We start from the raw sequence: 20,267 nt of genomic DNA on the forward strand, positions 1-20,267 counted from the left end.
TTCTTTGAGGAAAAAAAATCTTTCCTTAGGCTGAATTCCAAGTAGTGAAAGAATCTCTTGGTAAAACCTGCTTCCTCCACACATCTGGAAAGGAACACCAAAAGTTCAGCTGAGCTCAGCACACTTTCACTTCACTTTCTCACATGACTGAGGACGGCTATTTTTATTAAAGACAATCTTGAGAGCAAAATGCAAGTTATAGAAAAAGGAAAAAATGCAGCTGTACAAACCCCTGGGAGCAGCAACTGCAGACACTGCTGTGCCCCAGGAGCCACAGGAACTGCTCTGCACCCAACCATGTTCTTCAGGCACCACTGGGAAAGTGCCAGTGAAAGGAAGATCCACAGTTTTCAGCCATCCTGTTTTTAACCAGCGTGTGGCTCAGCTTTGCAGTACACTCACTGCAACCAAAGAGCAGCCCCGAAAGGGAGAAACTGCTGACCCCAAACTGACCCTCTTCAAGAACATCGTTTTAAATACTCAACCTTGAATAAACTGATCCCCAAACATGGAGCTACACTTGAGTTTAGTCTCAGGCAGGTACTTGTAAGGGATGACCAAGTTCACACAAGATTGACAAAGATTTATCAGGGACATGCAACTCTGAGCTGCGCAAACCACCAACAGCCCAAACCCATCTCTTCAAGCAGCTCAAACACCAAAATACAGATAATACTGAGTTCCACCAAGCACCTTCTCCCTCCTCCTGTTCACTTCTTCCCCCATAAATTAAATGCCAAATCACTTTAATGCAGTGTTAGAGAAACATCAGTTTAAATGCATAAAGGGTCAACTATATATAAAGACAAAGAAGCTACAAAAACTGATGAACCTGAGGAGAACAACTGTGCAAACCAACTTTCTTGTGTCTGGGTGAAACAGCTGCTGGAGACAAGTGGTTTCTTCATTTCCCTTTGTCAGTGGTATGAGCAAAGCTTGTACAACATGCAAGAAAGGGGAAGAGCCCATTTCCCAATAACACATGGGAAACACAGGACACGGCGAGTTCTTGACATTCACAACTGAGACAGGAAACTTCATCTGGAATCAAATAAACCGGACTCAAACCTGAAGTAAATCATTAGATGTCCTCGGCTTTAGCTGGACTGGCAGGCCTAGACCCAACACCATTTTTGTAGGTTCATTGGAAAGCAAGAGTGACTCCCTGCAGCCACGGAGGCCAAGAGGTACCAAGGATGTCATCCCAAGTCCTCAGAGAGCCGTGGACACTCCACGTCCTCCTTCTGATGGTCAAACGCTGATCAGCAGAGACAGCACAAATCCAGGAGCCACATCTTCCCAGCAGGCACCAGGGCAGCTCAATGCCTGTGCTTCCCATGCTGTAATGTTTATATGCAGGATATGGATGATCTCCAGTAAAGCAGCTCGTTCGGAATTGCCACGACCGCAGTTCACTGGCCCGTCAGTCCCACCCTGGTCATGGCAAAGGGACGGTGGAAAATGTGGCTGTGACAAACCAGGCTGGCCTCTGCCTTGCTCCCTTCACAAGGAAATGAGGGATCTCTCTTCCACAGTGGGTGTAAAGGGTGTTCCAGAGCTGCTGTCCTCCCATAAGTAATCCAGAGCTTTTTGTGGGGGGCACAGCTGTTCCCTAGCACTGCATGGCAGGAGGGAGAGCTTGTGGCGACCCCAAGGCAGGTACAGACACTGATGAGTAACAACATTTTAAAAGAAACAGGCTGGTATAGCATGAAATTATATCCACTACCATTAAAGCCTAATTACAAATACATTCTGTTAATCTCAGTAAGACACATGAACTCTTTCAGCTACTCTTGTCTTCAAAGGTATAAATTCATGACAGGGAAAGGGGGGGGGGAACCCCCGAATGTTTTTTAAAAGTTTATTTCTAGCCCTGAAAGAACAGTTATTAAACAAAGTCAACAAATACAGTAGTTAATATTGCAGTAACAATTAAATAACATAATGGGATTAAATTACACAAAAGGCAACATTAACATCTGAAGACAGTTAAAAAAATAAAAAGAAAGCTTGCACCTACTTCCATTTCCATCGACAGCGTAAGGAACAGAGGGAAAAACAGACCAGAGAGATTTATTGACTCAATTCCAGCTGGAGAGACCCTTAACCGCTTCCTTGTCCCTCCCCAACCCCTCTGACAATGGGACCCATCTGCTTTAGCCAAACCCTCACACCTCCCTGCACGGAGAGCCAGGGGGGAAGCTCCAATTAGTCTCATTAGGGCAAAGTGCACATTCCCATGGTTGTTTTTAAAGACAAATCTGGTTTATTCTATGATCACAAGAAAGTCCCAGGAGTCTCACATTCCCTGCACACTGCATTCTCAGCCAACAGCTGCCCCACTGACCACATGGGACACTTCAGATGGATCATGTGCACATTTGATCCTGACTAAGGATCTCATGTGGGCACCCAGGAGAGAGGCACAGGAATGCCCACGCTGGGATGCATCTGTCCCTTCCCATCACCTCCTCAAGCTCTGGCTGGTCTCCACCTGCCCCAGTGACAAAGCAGAGCTGCCCAGCCCTGCACCAAGCCTTAAGGACTCCAACCTACTCCCACCAGGGAAAAAACCACGGCTTGCAGTTTTAACCTGGCACACACATCCAGGTGACACTGCTGGAAAAGCGATGCCCGACCCACCAAGACACTAAAGCACAGCACAAAAACCTTCTCCTGGCTCTCCTCTCCTGCCAGCTCCACCTCTGATCCCCAAGAGAAACCTCACCACACACCAACCACTGCATGGGGAGAGGGAGATGCTGACACTTCTCAGCCTCAGAGCTAAACACCTTCCCAGGTCACACACACGACTGGGGAACTTCGGGATTGGGCCGAGTTTTGTGTGCTAAAGTGGCTGAAACTTCAGAAATCATCTCCAAAATGGACTAAATTGAACGAATTTTGTAACATATATTTCAAACCATTCTCTTTCATCAATAAAAGTGAACTAATAAGTTAAAATTACTTATGATTTCTTGTTCTCTTTCTATTAAAAAAAAAAAGCTAAATTTATAGATTGTGCCATTAAAAAAAAAAAAAAAGAAAGAGGAAAGAAAAAAGCTCCCAGTTTAACTCTGGCACAAGGAATTTTACCAAGTCCATTGCCAGCAATGGACAAAGAGGGAACCATTGGTACATGTTTTTTTCCTCAGCCAAGCCTCCTCACTGCTCCATTTGACCAGGGAGCCAGATACACTCAACCTGGGGTGATCACAGTGTCCCTGGCTCCTAATAATTTTTTTTTTCCCTGGGAAATGCATCTGGATTTCCTTGGCTGGAATGAGACACCTCTTTGAATTTAAAATTTAAAGCCATATTCTTACACTCACAGTTAGAGGAATTTATCCCTGTGATGGAACAGTTAAGATAATTCACCCAACACAGATTTTAACTACCACACAGGAGCAGGACACAAGCTGAACCTGCCCAGCAAGGCACTCTGCTGGCACCACACAATCCCCAGGAGCTCCTGAGTCCCAGCAGATGCTGTGAGACCCCAGCCTTGCTCCCCTCCATCATCACCCAAACAGCCTCCACTGTCCTGGCTGGCTGCTCTCAGCTGGAAGTTGGTTTTGTCATACCTTGGCTACCAGTCCTCAAAATGTCATTATCTCTATACAGATACTGATATTCTCTGAATATGACTTCTATCCCCTGCCAGCAATGTTTGGAAAAGTGTGCAAAAAGGTTTTTATTCAGGGTCCTCTGTCCATACCCAACCATAACTCTGCCTGTCCCAGGCCCTGCCCCACTGGGAATGCAATAAAATCCCACTAAAGGCATGGTTGTTCTTTCACAGACTTATTTGGCACATTGTTACTACAGTTGGCTCTTCCTCAAACACTCGGGGAGGTTGAAATGCATAGACTGTAGCACTAGAAGGAGCCAGGGGCACAGGCTCTGCTACACTCGCCCCTGGCAGCACCCCAAGAACTCAACCGCTCTGGTTCTCACTGTCCTTCAAAAGGAGGCACTTTTTCTTGCATTGAAGGGTTCACTGCAGCCGTCCTGGCTGGCACAACGTCTTTAGTGAGAAGGATCAATGTGACACGTCCCCTCAGCACCGTCCTCCCCTCAGCTTCCACCTCAGAACAGTGCTTTGGCACCTCCAGGTGTTCATCATCTTCTGTTTGGATCATAGTTTAAAAATCCTGTATCTTCAGTGTCCTCAGATCTGGTTACTTGTTCTTCTGGTTTCGTTAGTACAAATGGAGCACATACAAAACTGGAAAAAATAGCTCTAATACTTAAACTCTGACAACTCCATAGGTTGATGCATTATTTGCTTGGGGGAAAAAATTACAACATATACAAAAATGTATTTGATACAAAAAAGGGAAATGTAAAATAAAAAAGTCAAAGGCACCAGCATAACTTCCAAAGCCCAAGTCAGAGCATAGATACATGTTTTTAAACCACCCACCGCACCAAGCACGTTAACCCTTAAGCTTCTGGCCAGCAAGTCTAACAGGGAAAAAAGAGCACACAAGGAAGACAGCTGGAATTTTTTCTTGCCCTGACTAGAACTGATCATTTGATCATAAATAAAGTATCTGACCCCAACCTACATATCCATAACCCACATCAAAAGACTTGACCGATCATTACGGTTCTACAAAGAGCCCACGTTTTTGATTAAAAAAAAGTCCACAGAGCACAGGCATAAGAAAAAGCTGAACACTTCTCTTCCCCCCCTCCTTATTCATCTTAGAAAGTGAAAAACATCTCCATGCATTACGACTCCCTAAGTAGCCAAGTTGTCAATTCTACAGTGCAGCAACAGCTCGTCCGTGAAAGAAATGAGGGGCAAGATGTACCTTCACATTCGCCACACCTGCCGTGAATCTCGTCATGGGGGAGCTTTACCAGAGGGATTTAGAAGCCAACGGATAGAGGGGAGGAAGAGGAGAGTCAAAGAGATCAGCAGGTAAAATTAGTACTGCTCTCTGAAAGCTTGAACCTGTCATTCAAGTATTGAAAGTACCCCGAGGGTACAACGAACAGGAGCTGTTACAGCGAAGTCGTTAAAAACCCTTAAAGCCCCGGGCACAGTAAGTGGCATTTCTGGGCTGTCTGGGAAAAAAAAAAAAAATCAGAATAAACACAACTAAAGGCCAGTAATTCAGTCCTCAATTCCTTCTGGACCCCAGACCGGGATCACTAGAGTCGCCACAATGTATTTTGGGTGTCTTCTGGATGAGAGTTTCTTCCCTTCTGCAGACATTTCCCACCCTCCCCCCCCACCAAAATCCCATCCCTCCCCACTGAAGTGTAACAATTTCATATATTATAAAGATTTGTAAAATACAAACAAACAAAAAGGAGGAAGGCTGTGGCAGGATGTTAGCGGTTACTCTTCATTGCTTCTTTGGCTGCCAAGATGAGTGGCGTCAAGCTGGACAGAGGTTTGGCCAGTTTCAAGAAGGGATGCTGCCAGGAAGAGAGAAACACTGGAAATCAGTGAAAGACACAGTTTAAAAGGCCAGCAAAGGGTTACTTTTCAGCAGGATTCATGTTTGTGTGGAGCTGGGCAGGAAGGATTCTTCACTTTAACTGCTAACTGTTCCATGCGTTTCTCCTGACGTTTATAGGGAAAAGGTGATCCCAAGCTGGCTGGGATCATACTGCCTCACCCAATGGGGTTTCTCCTGGAATAGCTCACCACTTTTGGAAAAGGTGAGTATTGAAGCTGCACTCACAATGAGCAAAACAGCAAAGATCTGAACAAGGGAATAATCAGAGAAAGACAAGGAGCAGCAGCTGGCTTTACTGGGAAAGCCTCCACATCATCTGGCTTCCAGGCTCAGAGCTACTCCTTGTTCTCCCCAGGAATGGCCATCAGTGATTCTATCACTCCTTCACACAGGAAAAAACCTGAAGGTGTTTAAGTCTGCGAGAAGATCTCATTTTTACAAGCCAGTTTTTCTCCAGGAGGTATTTAAAATCCACACTAAAAGGAGAAATGGTGGCACAATGGCAGGTGCACTGAGCTCCAGCTGCTCAGCTGGTAAGGCAGAACCCTGGGGGGAAAACAGCAGCTTTTCTTTTCAGGGCTTGAACACTGACTTCAGACTAGCAGATAAACAGTTCTTTTAAAGAGCTCTGAGGAGGATATTTGCAAGTGAAGACACGAAAAGCAATGCAAATGCTATCAGTGGCCAGCTCCTGAAGGGAGTTCATAAATTGCTGGATGCTTTGGCAGTGGCAGAGTGAAGGCACAGACTGTGATGGAACGACTTTAGAGTGCATTACAAATCTTTGATGACTGTTGTTCCTACCAACTGCTCTCACTACAGTTCTCAGAAGAAAACACACACACACACAAAAAGGGTGCCAGTCTGCCATGTGGTTTATCACAGGCTGACATTACTCGTGGCTTCTGCACTTCACACTGAGGAGAAGCTGAGTCTCACCTGTAGCAGTTCTTTGGCTGATCCTCTTTTCTCTACATCCATCTCCAAACATCGGTTCAAGAAATCCCGGAATATTGGGGACAGTTTCTCGGGGTTCTGGAGTTCTGGTGTGCCATTAGTTGCTATCAAATATAAAGCCTGTAGAACGAAGAGTAGTGTATAACAAAAACAAATCTTAAAAAGATGCCAAAATGTCCTGTCTAATGGCAAGCCCTTAGTTGAGAAAGGGCTCTGCTGCCTACTTCTCAAACTTATGAGATTTAAGCTGTAAAAATGCCACAATTATAGGCACCCATGACTTATTCTTGCTAGTAGCAAAATATTAAAAATCTTTTGGTAACAGATACTTATTTTAGCAAAGAAAATATCAGATTGTGACAGAGCAACACTTTTCATAACCTGATGGATTTACTTTCCCTAAACTATCACAGAATCCTGAGGTCAAAATCTTCCATTTAGAGGATTTACCTGCCTGTAACTGAAACACTGTATTTTGACCTCAAGATTCTGTGATAGTTTAGGGAACTGGTTTGGGTTGGAAGGACATTAAAGACCATCTGGTTCCACCCTCATGCCATGGGCACACCTTCCACTAGACCAGGTTGGTTCAAGCCCCATCCAGCCTGGCCTTGGACACTTCCAGGGATGGGGAGTCAGGGTAGGGATGGTTGCAAATTCAAGACAAGTGTCTTCCCTTGGAGAACTTTTCTTGCCCTGCTGAAGCTTCTTGGCTTTTTCATTTCTTTTATTGTAGACACAATTAATGACCAGTTACTGAAAATGTTTGATACGGTGAACACCCACAAGCAGTTCCAACCCCGGGGCTTCTTACCCTCAGGGGGTTTTCATTGAGGTACGGGGGTTCTCCTTCCACCATCTCAATAGCCATGATGCCCAGAGACCAGATATCCACTTTGGGGCCATATGCTTTCCGTGTGACCACCTCTGGAGCCATCCAGTACGGAGTTCCCACCATGGTGCTGCGCTTGCTCTGCTCAGGGGTGATCTGAGCACAGAAACCAAAGTCGGCTGCAGGACAACAGAAGGATGAAGAAGGTTAAACTGGTGCACCCCCAGAAATGGGTTTCCTAGAAGACTTCTCTATTGCTACACATATATTTCATTGAGAGGGGTTTAGGGGGGTTTCTTCTGCCCCCCCCCCCCCATTTTCCATATTAAATAAGCCAACGTGCAAGATAAGATACAAAACCTGAAGGTGTTTAAGCAGGGCAGAATTCTGTGGACTGAAGACAAGGTTTTTTGTCCTCTGGAAAGAAGAATTACCCTGCAGAAGAATGGTATTTTGCCCAGTCCTTCCTTCAATAATTCTAGACTGGTAGCAGCCAAAATAAGCAATCAAGCAGAACACAGGAGGCAAGTGTTCTGCACTTGGTGTGTTATACAGCCTGAACCAGAAGAAATGAATCCACAATCCATGGCTTCTGCCCTTCTAAACAGATTGTACTTGTGCAGCTACTGAGTTGAACATTTCACAGCAATCTGGCCATCTAGACAGGTACTACAGCTGACAGGGACACGGAAACAAGGCTTCAGGTAAGTGCAGTGCTACCCCACTCAGCAGGAGGAACCTGGACAAACAAACCTTTCCACAAGGTAACTACCAAAGAGAACAACCACACTCAAGAAAACGAGAAAAGTCACCTATTCCTACAGCCTTCAGGTGCAGCAGCAATGCACGTTCCATCATGTTACTCTATCCAGCTGCAGCACTCCCACTTCCCAGGCATGTAAAGCATCAATAAGAACACAGTTAAGGCAGGAGACAGATATTACCTTATCATTGACACTAAGTTAGAGAAAGAGAGAGAAAGAAGGAGAGGGAGGGAGAGAAAGAGAGAAATTTAAATTTTGAAAGTGTTATGCCAAGCAGTGCTAACAAAAGAGCCACAGTCATGGAAGTGCCAAGTTGTACCAAGAAGACAATTTCACAAAGAACTATCCCCACCCTGATAGCCAAAATGCTGCCTTAAAACCAAACCAAACCAAACAACCCCACAAAACAAAAAACCAAAACCAAACCAACCAAACAAACCCAACAAAAAAAAACCCAAAAAATCAAACCTACAGGAGTCACCAAGTTTCTCCCGCAGTTTTTGGCCTTATCAAGGTGTCACACTGGACTCACAGCACAGCCCATTTCAGTGACCACCCCAGAGAAGCAGCAGCAGTTTGTGTCTCCTGACCTCCCAGTGAGGCCTTGAGCACCACACCACCAGCACAGAGAGAAAACAGGCAGGATCCCAGTTTCCCCCAGCAGTCGTGTGTAGGTGTGTGCAGCTGTGCAGTGGTGACACTTGTCCTGTCACCAGACTCCCTCAGAGACGGGGAAGAGCTTGAAAAGAATGTGCAACTTCTTCCACCCTCCAACCCTTAACAACTGCTAGGAGCTCTATAGTCATACAGCCTCAGAAGAGCTTGTCTCAGCACTGACTACAACACCTCCCCTTCACACAGGGCATTTTTACAGGTGACTCCTGTCTTCTCCTGTGTCTCCTTCCTCCTCATCCTCCCCCAGTCTCGTGGGGTGATGCTTCTTGATTCAGGCTGCCAACCCTGTCCTTTGGCCACTCTGCTCTGCTTTGACACCTCTTTTGTGCAATTTTGATCCTTCTCCGGCTACTTCTTCTCAGCCACATCCTCTGCTGTAAGTGTTCACTTCTCTTCAGCCTCTGAATCCACAGTTTGTGCACAAACACATCACACCCTTAAAACAAATAACCCCCTCTATGCAAGCGAGCAGTGCATCCAAAGATGCTGGTAAGCAAATCATGTTGCTCGTAATCTTCCTTCACTCCATCTCATAAATAAAATGAAATTGAAAACCATCTAGAGTAAGGAATACTGTTAAGACATTTTCATGGCATTTCAAATTCCTGCCCAACTGTAAAAACACTTTTTACTTTACACCTTTTTTTACCTTAACACTTCGGTTGCTATATGTTTTACACATTCCTGCATACCAAAAATTCAAATAATGCACCACTTTCTCAACAGTCCTGACAGCTACAAGTGGTTTCGTGTCATTTTTATTTACACACACCATGTACACAAGTCCATGCATGCACAACAATTACCTGAAAAGCAAGAAGTTTCTTTTGTTGTGATTATATTAATGAAAGTGTGTTACACTTCTGGCCCAAGAAAAGGCACAGGGTAAGACTAGACTGCAATATAAATGATCAATAAAGTACAGTTTTCTCGTTGGTGGTCTTCTAATGAATGGGGCAAAGCACTAAAATCAAGCCATAACATCCTAAAAAAGCTACTGCAGTTTGCTGCAACTCTTCTCTTGCAATCATTCCCATTTTGCCTCACTCTATAGTACCAGTTACTTCATATTCACCAACGTATTCATGTGGCCACAGGTTTGCTCCAACATCCTTCCGGGCTGACACGTTCACAGCCTGAGGGCCCTCAGAATTTCAGTACCTGCTGCCTGTTACACATTTTCTAACACAGAATGAACTTCTATTCCTCACAGTCAATAAAAATCCACCTCAAATTTCCCTGCCAACTCTCCTTCTACTGATTTACACACTGAGTCAGAGATCACTGGAAAGAAGAACCAGAGCATTAAAACAATTGTCAGCTACTCACTTAGTTTAACTGATCCATCCATTCCCAAGAGCACATTGTCACTCTTAATGTCTCTGTGGATGACCTGGTTGGCATGGAGGAACTCAAGTGCTTGCAAGCACTGGATAGGAGAGAAAAAACCCATCATTCAGTACATGGAAACACGCCTGGTATATGTGAACACAAATTCAAGGCAATGTTTACACCCTCAGCCAGCTCTGAGTGCAAAAATGTAACAGGTATTATTGCAAATAACCAGCAGAGGAAGCTCTTGGGCTAAAAAATACTCTCCAGATTTCAGGAAGACAAAAATCATTTAACCACAGATTTTCTCTATCTTAACAAATGCATATATAAAACTCCTCACCACTCAAGATGCTCTCAGAAATCCCAGATGTTAATTCTGGTACATCCCACAGATTCTACAGAGGAACCATAAAGGATTAAGTGAGAGCTTTTTAGGCTGAGGTCTCACCAAGGGGAATTGGTGAGGATTCATTCCCAAGATCCACACAAGTTCTACAGTGAAATCTGTAAAAAAACTTCATTCTGAAATTCACTAATACTGGTTTTGCATTGTTTTCGGATTAAAACCTTTCCCACTAAGTTTCTGCCCAAAACCATAATGAAATTTACTTTTGTTATTTGAGAATAAAAGGCAAAAGAAAAAAGCCAGATTTTTCTTTCAATACAAGCAGAACATTTGCCATTTGCTGCTTGGCACGGATGTCCCCAGTGAGTTTTGTGTATCTCTGCTTGCTTTAGCAAATTGACACCGATTTGCAAAATATAGTGGGCAGCAGAGTTTTGATGAGGTACAATACTTCAATATTTGACTTCTTCCTCAGAAAAGTTCATTACTGTTACAAGAAAGAGTTACACTTTGGGTTCTCTGCTTCCAGCTCTGGTTCCTCAGGAAACCATTACCTGTCCATGCATGTTCCTGCACAAGTTTGCTCTCCCTGCCCTCCCTCTGGGTGAGGCACAAAAGCAGACGTCATGCTGATGGAGTCAGATGGGCTTTTTAAAAGCCTTGGTCTCTCCTGCACAGCAGATAACACAATTCTCCTTCTGCTGTAATAAATCAAGCCTGAGCTGGATGCTGGCACTGACTCAGGGCAGAAACCACTGATAAGGTGTGATATCAGCTGCTTTTAACTCTTTCATTTGAAATCTTCCAGCAGCCTTAAAATTATTCCAACTACAATCTTCTGTAGAATTATTTTCCTGAGAAATCCCTCAAGAAACCTTAACTGGCATAGAACTACAGATTTCACACACTGTGAGAATGACTAAGAGGGAAAATAGATAATCTGCATCCAGTTCATCTTTGTTTTAGTACATGTTTCTTAGAGTACTCCTGTCTCAGCAGATCCACTTTCACACTGGGAGCAAACACAGTTCCCCTTCTTCCTTCTGGAAAACACGTGGAAGCTTTCAGGCTTTTTCCTTCTCCTTTTTTTTTTCTACATTACCCATACATGAATGCTCAAGACTTTTTCTTTTGGTGCCTTTGAATGTTCTTTGTTAGTCAAAGTTTAAAAAGCCAATCCTTGCAGCTGCTAAAACTTCTCCATTGCTCCTCCCTGAACTTCAGTCCACATTATTCACATCTTTCTGTTAACACTGTCAGCAGGATGAGGCAACCCAAGTACCAAACCCAAAGACTTTATTTGCTCCATTCTCTAAGTTTCCCAAACACTCAGATCAAAATCTGCCACAGCTCTTTTGTGTTATTATAACTTGCAACCCCCTCAATTTTCTCAGTTGACCTAATTTTGTTATTTTCTGTAACTTTAGTATTGATTTCTACTCACAGTATCATTCATTCTTAACTCAATGGTTCCAACAGCAATTGTTGCAATTAGTCCTAACCTTAGCATTCCATAAAAGCTATGGGAATAGAGTGCACCTTCATCCCTCTACCCAGCAAGTCCAACACTCACCTCTCTGCAGACAGCAGCAATCTGTGCCTCGTCCATACAAGTCTCTGTGACCACATCTGTTAGGGAGCCCCCAGCCAGATACTCCATCACCACAAACAACTCATCTCCTACGAGGTAACTACAAAGAGAAAACCAAAAGCATGTCCGTGTGCCATCAAGGTGACCAAGCCTCAAGACAGACTCATTTGCTTCCAAGACCCTCAGGGACAGGAAGTCCAGGTCTGTATAAGGTATAACTTCTTGAAACCCTCAGGGGTGAAGGAATCACCAGCTGGATGCATTTACCTGTCTAAGAAGTTGACTATGTTGGGGTTCTTTAGCTCCTTCATTACCAAGATCTCGTTAATAATCAGCTCCTTCTTGGGTTGTTTCTGCAGGTTGATCTGTTTAATAGCCACCTGAACAGGGCAAAATAAAACAGCAATCACTGAAACCATTAGAAGCTTTCTCTCAATATAGTGAAAAGTCAGAAGGAATTCTGTAACAGGATTAAAGCTGTTTAGCACAGCTTGCAGCTGGCAAGTTATTTATTTATTAGCACACAACTTAAAAGAACGCGGCCTGATGAGCACACAACCTGCAGCCGTGGCCAACATCATCCTCTTGCAGCTGAAAGAATCCACAAACAGTAACTGAGGCCTGAACAGATAGAAAAGGGAGCATGCAGGAGATAAAGAGACTCGCCCAATTTCCTATCAACAGGCCTGAAGCAGCAGAGAATCTTGTGGCAACTCAGAGAGAAAGTCTGAGCCTTCCAATGCAAGGCGAGGCAATTTGCTGTTCTATATTCTGACCAGATTGGTGTTTGGGTATAAGGAATGCTGGGAGGCAGAAGAAATTCCTCTCAAAGCAATTAAATCAATGAACTGTCCCAGAAAGAAAAGGAGAGATAAAGGCCTATCTTGCCCAGGAAATAAGCTAACCAGGACAAGTATTCCAGACTTTAAAATGGAGAAGAACTGTCCCAGCTCTGTCAGCTACACTTTGTGGAGGTAGTTTGGAGGTCTACAAAACAACCTACCCATGAGACCAAAACCAAACAGAAGAACCAATGTAATCTTGTAGAAATTATCATTATTATACTGCCAGGGGCATTAAAGGAAGAGATTCTTGTCATTCTGCGGCACAGAATGATAAAATAACTAAGGGTGGAGGTGGAGCAGGTTGCTGAGGGTCTCGTGTGAGTTTGGAACGGAGACCTGAAGGAGCAGATACTCCACAACCCCTCTGGGCTCTAAAACTCACTCTGCAGCCAGTAAGAGGACATGAAGTACTGCAGAAAGTAGAGTGCAAATTGAGACACAAATTAAGAGATGATAGACAGGCTCATGTTTTATCAAGATGTGGTGCTCCACTGCAAGACTGGTAAATGTGATTACTGCTGAAAGGGCAATTACTTACCAGTGACCTAAGGAATGGTATTTAAATGGTATTTAAATACTTATTTAAAGGAAAATTAAGGAAATAATTTAAATAGAAACATTGAAAGAAAAGTAAGGAAATCTAAAGTTAAATAGAAGCAAATAAATCCTAAAATTTGAGTCACAGAAACCAGAGATGGCCACTTGATGACAAACATGCAGAGTATTGCTGATGTCACCAATTTCACTAAGTGGGTCTGGAGAAACCAGGGGGTAAAAGCAAAGAGTAGGATGTGGAGAAGACATTCTAACTACAGCAGGGAATCACAGGGGACAAGCTGTTTCCACAGAGACAGAAACAACCATCACTTTTACTGAGTTGGGACTAGAGAACGTGTGTGCAAAGCCTAAACAAAGATTTACTTCTGAAAGCACAAGACACCAAGGCCTGCAGCTCTTGAAGGATAAACCGTTTTCCAAACTCATTTCTGGAACACCTCACTCCCTCTGCTTTTCACTGGAAAGACAGAACTCTATTTTCAAGCTTTCACCATCGGATTACTATAGAACAAGGCACACACTGTTACAATTGACTATGACAAACACTCTTCTGAGAGCTGATAGCAGATATGGGAGGCACTGGAGGAAATTCTGGCCACCTCCAGAAGAATATTTTGAGAGAAAACGAACGCAGGAATCTTACCTCCTGCCCTGTTGCCACATCAATAGCTGTGAAAACTGTACCTGAAGCCCTGTGAAGAGAAAAAAAAAATGTTACAGCAACTTGCATCTCTTTGTAACAAACACACAAGCGAACAGCCAAATCACAAAATTGTTTCACCTTTCAATTCAAAATTTCCACCACTGTGTAAAGCCTTCACTGTTTATTTACTTTACAGTTTGTTGCCCAGAGAAGCTGTGGCTGTCCCTGGATCCCTGGAAGTGTCCAAGGCCAGGCTGGATGGGGCTTGGAGCAACCTGGGATAGTGGAAGGTGTCCCTGCCCATGGCAGGAGGGTGTAATGAGGGGAGCTTTAAGTTCCTTTTCAACCCAGACTATTCTGGGATTCTGTGATTCATCACTGCTGAATGCAGCCAACATTTCTGCCTGCACAGAAAGAGGTGGGTACACGACAGTATGAGACAGAGAACAGCACAGTGCTGCCAACACTGGCCCACTGGGAATAAAAGTTGGGGGGAACACTTACCCCTGCCCGATTTTTTCATATCTGGTGTATTTTTTCTTGGGATCTCCTATGCTTACAATAGTGCCTAAAAGAAAAAACAACAGAAGAGTCAATCCAATCCCACTGTCCCCCTTCAGCAGGGCTGGCCTGGCCAAGATATGTCCAAGTTCAAGGAGCAAAGCTGATGCACAAACAGCCGAAGCTGCACAGGAACATTATGCTGAAAAATTATCTTCAAGGTGGTCATGGAACAACCCCCAGCAGAAACTACTTTGTGTTATTATGGCTGTAACACACATGCAGATCACATTATCACAACTGAACTCTAAGCAAAAAAAAAAAAACGAAACATAAAAACGTGTTCTATAATATTTTTCTACTCAACAGGGCTCTGAAGATTATAAATCAGCATAACCTCTGAATACGTTTTTCTCAGCTACTGACACAAAACTAGCCAAGCATGGTATCCACACAACTCTCACACAAAAATAAGGACGAGGGCAAAAATTTAATATTCCTCTCCCAGTCCTAAAGCCTTTGTTTATCTGAAATAAATCACCTACGTAGTTTTCCATGATGTCTTCATCTGACATTTTGGTCTTCTTTTTCTGCTTATCCCCCGATTTCGTGGCACTGTCAGCACAGGAGTCACCAGCTGGGGCAGGGATGGGGTCGATTACAGAGCGGGTATAAATCTGTGAAGGAGACCACGGACCTGAGCATCGGCTTTGCAATCACTGACCTTCAGCTGAAAACAATCACAGTCCTGAAAAGATCCCTAGGCACCATTTTATAACAGGTGGGAGGCGAAATTAACCTGAGAAACACCGTGGCCCCTGGCAACAGTACTGACCTCTGAAAGGCACCTCCTGAACAGAGTGGATGCCAGGAAGTTAACCCCAGCTTCCAAGGACAGATGTTTCATGAGTTTTTTACCTGCTTATTCTTTATAACCCATGCTAGTTAACAGAGAAGTAATCACTGATTAATAGTGAGATCAATTCCTACTAAGATCTAAAGGAAAAAGACTCATGATTGCCACGAAAAGAAGCGTGAGATTCTAAAAAAATTCCCAGTTGCCCCCAATTTGAGGTTTTTTAAAAAGATTTAATTTCTTGGAGATTTATTTAATTTCCTCCTGAGCTGTTCAGACACGCACAGCTACTCCAGAAATATCCAGCTCTCATATTTTATATGTCTACATCCCAAGAGTGGGCAATTATAAAGCAGTACCAGTTGACAAATAAACACAATTCACATTTGCACTCCTGGAGGGAGAAAAAGTGGGCAACAAAGAGGCAAAATGTACAGCTACCACAGCCAAAGGAAGGAGCTGGAGTAAGTGGGATCCCTGGGATGTTATTACCAGGGTGGGTGGTTCAGGACTACACTAAAACTTAATGGACAGCTTCTGAAGCATTTAACTGTTCATGGGCTGCTGAGGGCTTTGTGAGTGAAATAAGCTTTCAAGTCTTGAATCTGAATTGGTTTGGGCCCAGGTAGTGTATTTGGTGAGGCTGTCACACTGCCACCAAATCAAATGAAGAAAATCAAACACACTACACTTGTGCCACTGGGCTGGGCCAAGTCACAGAAACTACCTATAGATTTTTAGGACTAAAAAGTCTCCTCCTCACACACTGGGTTGAAGGATAAGATTAATTGGATACCTTCAACACAAGCCAACCAAGAGATCACCAAATCTCAATGACCTCAGAGGTCTTTTTCAACCTAAATGATTCTGTGATTCCACTTACTTCAGGATTTCTGGTCCAACTGACATCCAGAAATCAGGTATTTTCTTGGCAAATTCAAAAAACAGAACTCTTCCCAAAAATCTTACAACAGCTCATTTCACAAAAAACCCCACTTTTCTAGAGAACAGATGTAGAAGTTCTGCAATACAAGGAATTCCAGAATTCTGCACTGTCAAGTTTTCCAGCTGCTCACCGATTTTGTGTGATCTGGCCGTGGAGCAATCACAGGAGGAAGAGCTTCTTCATCATCCTCATCCTCATCTGCCACAGTTGTTGATGGTTCTGAACCTTTGGCATTGGTCTACATTTTTACCAACATTAAAAAAATAAATAAATAAACAAATGTGTCTCCCCCACAGTATTACAGAATTGATTTTTTTTTCACATTAAGATAAAAGAATTCTTACTGATGTCAAAAGAAAATAACAAACCAATCAATCTATCCCTAAGTTATTACATTTTATAATGAGACTCAAATACTGTTGTTCCAGTGAAATATGCCCTGCTGACCCCAAAATTCACGTTTTTATTCCACAAAGAATATCCTCATTTTTATACTTTTAAACTTTATACAGTTTAATACTTCGAAATTCAGGATATAACAAATACAGAAGACCTGAATTAGTATGCACCTAAGGATATCCAAATAATAATAAACACACTCACCGTTGGCATTCCTGAAGGGAAACCATCTTTTTCTAAATAGGACAAACAGCAGAATACATAAAATCATCAGAAAAAAATAACACAAAGTGAACTTCATAGAGTAAAGGATGAAAGTATTACACAGCCTTATTACTAACCTACAAATAATTTGGAAGAAAAGTAGGCACAACTGTACCTGTTTGTAGGACAATCCTTCTCTCAGCCCTCCCAACTGGCTCCCAACCTGGGAGTCACAAATTATTTTGCATCTCTGATGTCACCAGCTGGTGACATCAAGCTCACAGACAACTGTGAGGAGAAAGGGATCCAGCATGAAACCAGTTCATACCAGCCTCAGAGCTCCAGCTTCAGAAACACAGCCCCTTCAAGTTCATTTTGGCTGCTATTGTGAATTATCCAGTTCTTTCTTCCACTCTCCACTTAAAACAGGAAATTAACTGGACAACGCCAGTTTCCAGTAAGTTTTAAATCCACCTTCAAGTATTTGTTCCTCACTGAATCAGCATTTGAACCTGATTTATTATTCTGAGAGGAAGACTGTGCTCCAAATACCCAACTCCAATATGTCTTGCACACACTTGGCTCTCACCTGGAGCAGAAAAACTCAGATATTTCTGTTTTGCTGTGTCTTTGGAGTCATAGAATTTCAGCACATCCAGTACTGCCTGGGGGTTCTTCTTCTGTTCTAGCTTGGTGATATTTGAGGTCTGAAGCAACCGAGCCCATTGTTCTGGCATTCCCTGAAAAAACAGGGGATTTTAAGTGTTCTAGTGTTTTAAAGATTTTTAAAGAGCAAAACAAACTTCTTCCCTCTATAAAAAGCATAACAAGCCTTAAGCACATGAGCAACATGTGCTTAATGGGGAGCCACAGGTGGCAACACAAACCATGGTGCCAACACATCAGCACCTCTTCCAGCTATATTGAGCCAGATGTGAGGAATGGGGACACAACAACACTCAGCAGAACCACTGTTACCCACTAACAAAAGTAAAGTGAAGGAGGTTTGTCAGGGAGGGCTTTCCCATGTGACACAAAGCACTGACACTGACACTGGAGAAGCACTGACAGGTCACGGCATCATAACTCTGTGTGCTGTACAAACACGCAGGAAAATTAGTTCTTCGATATAAACAGAGACTAACTTGCACTTTAACCTAAAGCATTGCCTTGGTTTCACTACAGCACCGACCACGAGTGTCTTCCAAGGCACCCCAAGGCAGGAATACTCACCGTGAACTCTCCAGTAACAGCATCAAAGCCAACGTGGATGGTATGTTCAAAATCTGACGGTGGGGAGATTTCTGGCCGCTCCTTTTCTTTCTTCTTGCTTCCTGAAAAAGACATTCAAAGATCTCGATGTCAGGAAGAAACTCTTCCCTGTGAGGGTGGTGAGGCCCTGGCACAGGTTGCCCAGAGAAGCTGTGGCTGTCCCTGGATCCCTGGAAGTGTCCAAGGCCAGGTTGGATGGGGCTTGGAGCAACCTGGGATAGTGGAAGGTGTCCCTGCCCATGGCAGGGGGTGGGACTGGGTGGTCTTTAGGTCCCTTCTGCCTCAAACCATCCTGTGATTCTAAGAATCAATGCCTTGTTCCACTCAAATAATTTATATTACAGCAGTAAGAAAATAAGTGATTAAGAGCACCAGAGTGCTCTGTTGAGCACATGAAATCTGAACTTTTTAAATGTTTACAATGCTAAAAAGGACATTTTAATATGGATTAAGAAAAGGAGTGAAGAAAACTTCAGTTCAACCTCAAGTTCACCCTAAAGACACCTAAAACTCAGTTGCCTCACTGCTTCAATTCAAGTTAATTAATGCAAAATAGGACTTCCTGTGATGAAGATAAGAGTTTATAGCCTCAGAGCAATTACCTAATTTAAATTAAAAGGGGAAAAAAAAGCATAACGAGTACCAGGAGCAGGAACAGATAATTAGAAAGACCATGCACACAATCCAACTCAGATCCAATTAAATTTATAAGATGTTTTCTAAAGCCTGGGGCTTTGGTTTTTTGTTTGTTCGTTTGTTTGTCTGGGGGGTTTTGGGAGAGGGTTGGAGGGAATTTAAATTTTTTTTATTTTTTCTGCTTAGTTTTTAAATTCACCTTAAAAATCCTGCTGTTTCAGTACAGAAAAAGCAGGTAAACCAGCACCCCCTTCAACACCCTGCAGCAAGCAGAGACGGTGCCGCTCAGAGCCAGGAATCCGCCTGAAATCCCCTCACGCTGGCGGGAAGGGAAGGACAGGACAGGCAGCGAGGACAATGCTCCCAAACGAAAAGCCATGTGGGCTGCCTCCAGCTGAACAATGCCGTGGAAAGACACGGCTGCTATAAACAGGATATCTTTAATATGGCTGCACAGGGCAGAGCCAAAAAGCAAACGGGCTGTCAGACGTTCTCATCAACAGCGTTCAGTCACGGGACAGGAGAAACTGCTGCTGTGAAAACTGAGGAAAGCACCATTTCCTCCCTGTTTCTTCCCAGTTTCTTGCAGTTGTGTGAAAGCAAGAGGGGAAAAAATATATTTTAAAAAGTTATATTCCTTAGGAAGGTTCCTGTTCAGGAGCACTTGACATGTAGGGAATGAGAGCTGGTGCTCAACCCATCCAGCATGCGCTGTGTAAATAAACCCACTCCTTCCAAAAACACATAGATCCCATCAGTAGGCAAGGCAAGGAGACTAAAAGTCATTCCTCTGCCCACAGGAACACTGGAGCAGAGCAGCACTTCAAACAAACAGCTCCTGCCAGAGGCAAGCCCGGTGAGTCATGTGCTGGCAGGACATCCTCCAGCACTGAGAACAAGGCCACGGGGAGGCCACACTGCTTCCCAGCCTCTAGCTGGGTCTGGAACAGCTCTGGATTGCAAAGGGAATCCCTTTAGTGAAGGGCAACGCTTGTCCCAAACAGCAAGTGAAAGCAGGAAGTGGTGGTCTTTTATTGACATGGGTGGGCCTGAAAGAAATAGGTCTGTAAGCAGGAAGCTACTACAGGTTGGTGGCAGCACCCCAAGAGAGACTCCAGACCTCTGAGGGTGGTGAATTTGGGTGCTGAAGGTGGCAAATCTGGGTGCTGAAGGTGGCAAATCAGCTCGGGGTAGTGGCACATGTCTGGAGCAGGTTCTGGCTTAGCCCTTCAATCCTGCAGAAACTGGTGTTTTACTATTAAATTGTTGGTCGTGGGAAAAATGCCAAGACTTTGCCCCTTGGACCTGCAGGGACAGCAGCATAGTCCCCCTGTTCCCGGGAGGGGAAGACACACAGGTCCTTTGGAAGGATTTAGTGAGCTGGAGAAACGCTGTGTGATTAAGGAGGTGCCTCAAAAATACAACTC

General features: G+C 43.8%; 1 protein-coding gene across 1 annotated transcript in view; it reads right to left on the reverse strand.

The window, feature by feature from the left end:
* Positions 1 to 1,850: 1,850 nt before the first annotated feature.
* PAK2 (p21 (RAC1) activated kinase 2) overlaps positions 1,851 to 20,267 on the reverse strand; it is a 42,992-nt gene continuing 24,575 nt past the window's right edge. Inside the window, exons 3-15 of the mRNA XM_032697803.1 lie at positions 18,166 to 18,266; positions 17,522 to 17,672; positions 16,933 to 16,964; positions 16,460 to 16,567; positions 15,069 to 15,204; positions 14,531 to 14,594; positions 14,027 to 14,075; positions 12,248 to 12,360; positions 11,963 to 12,080; positions 10,038 to 10,137; positions 7,252 to 7,448; positions 6,420 to 6,557; positions 1,851 to 5,436 (exon numbers count right to left, since the gene is read on the reverse strand). Coding sequence (XP_032553694.1) covers positions 5,350 to 5,436; positions 6,420 to 6,557; positions 7,252 to 7,448; positions 10,038 to 10,137; positions 11,963 to 12,080; positions 12,248 to 12,360; positions 14,027 to 14,075; positions 14,531 to 14,594; positions 15,069 to 15,204; positions 16,460 to 16,567; positions 16,933 to 16,964; positions 17,522 to 17,672; positions 18,166 to 18,266 — 1,394 coding nt within the window. The 3' untranslated portion in view covers positions 1,851 to 5,349. The remainder of the gene's footprint in view (positions 5,437 to 6,419; positions 6,558 to 7,251; positions 7,449 to 10,037; positions 10,138 to 11,962; positions 12,081 to 12,247; positions 12,361 to 14,026; positions 14,076 to 14,530; positions 14,595 to 15,068; positions 15,205 to 16,459; positions 16,568 to 16,932; positions 16,965 to 17,521; positions 17,673 to 18,165; positions 18,267 to 20,267) is intronic.

This window comes from Chiroxiphia lanceolata, chromosome 10, assembly GCF_009829145.1.
Source record: "Chiroxiphia lanceolata isolate bChiLan1 chromosome 10, bChiLan1.pri, whole genome shotgun sequence".
In the NCBI taxonomy this organism is placed as follows: domain Eukaryota; kingdom Metazoa; phylum Chordata; class Aves; order Passeriformes; family Pipridae; genus Chiroxiphia; species Chiroxiphia lanceolata.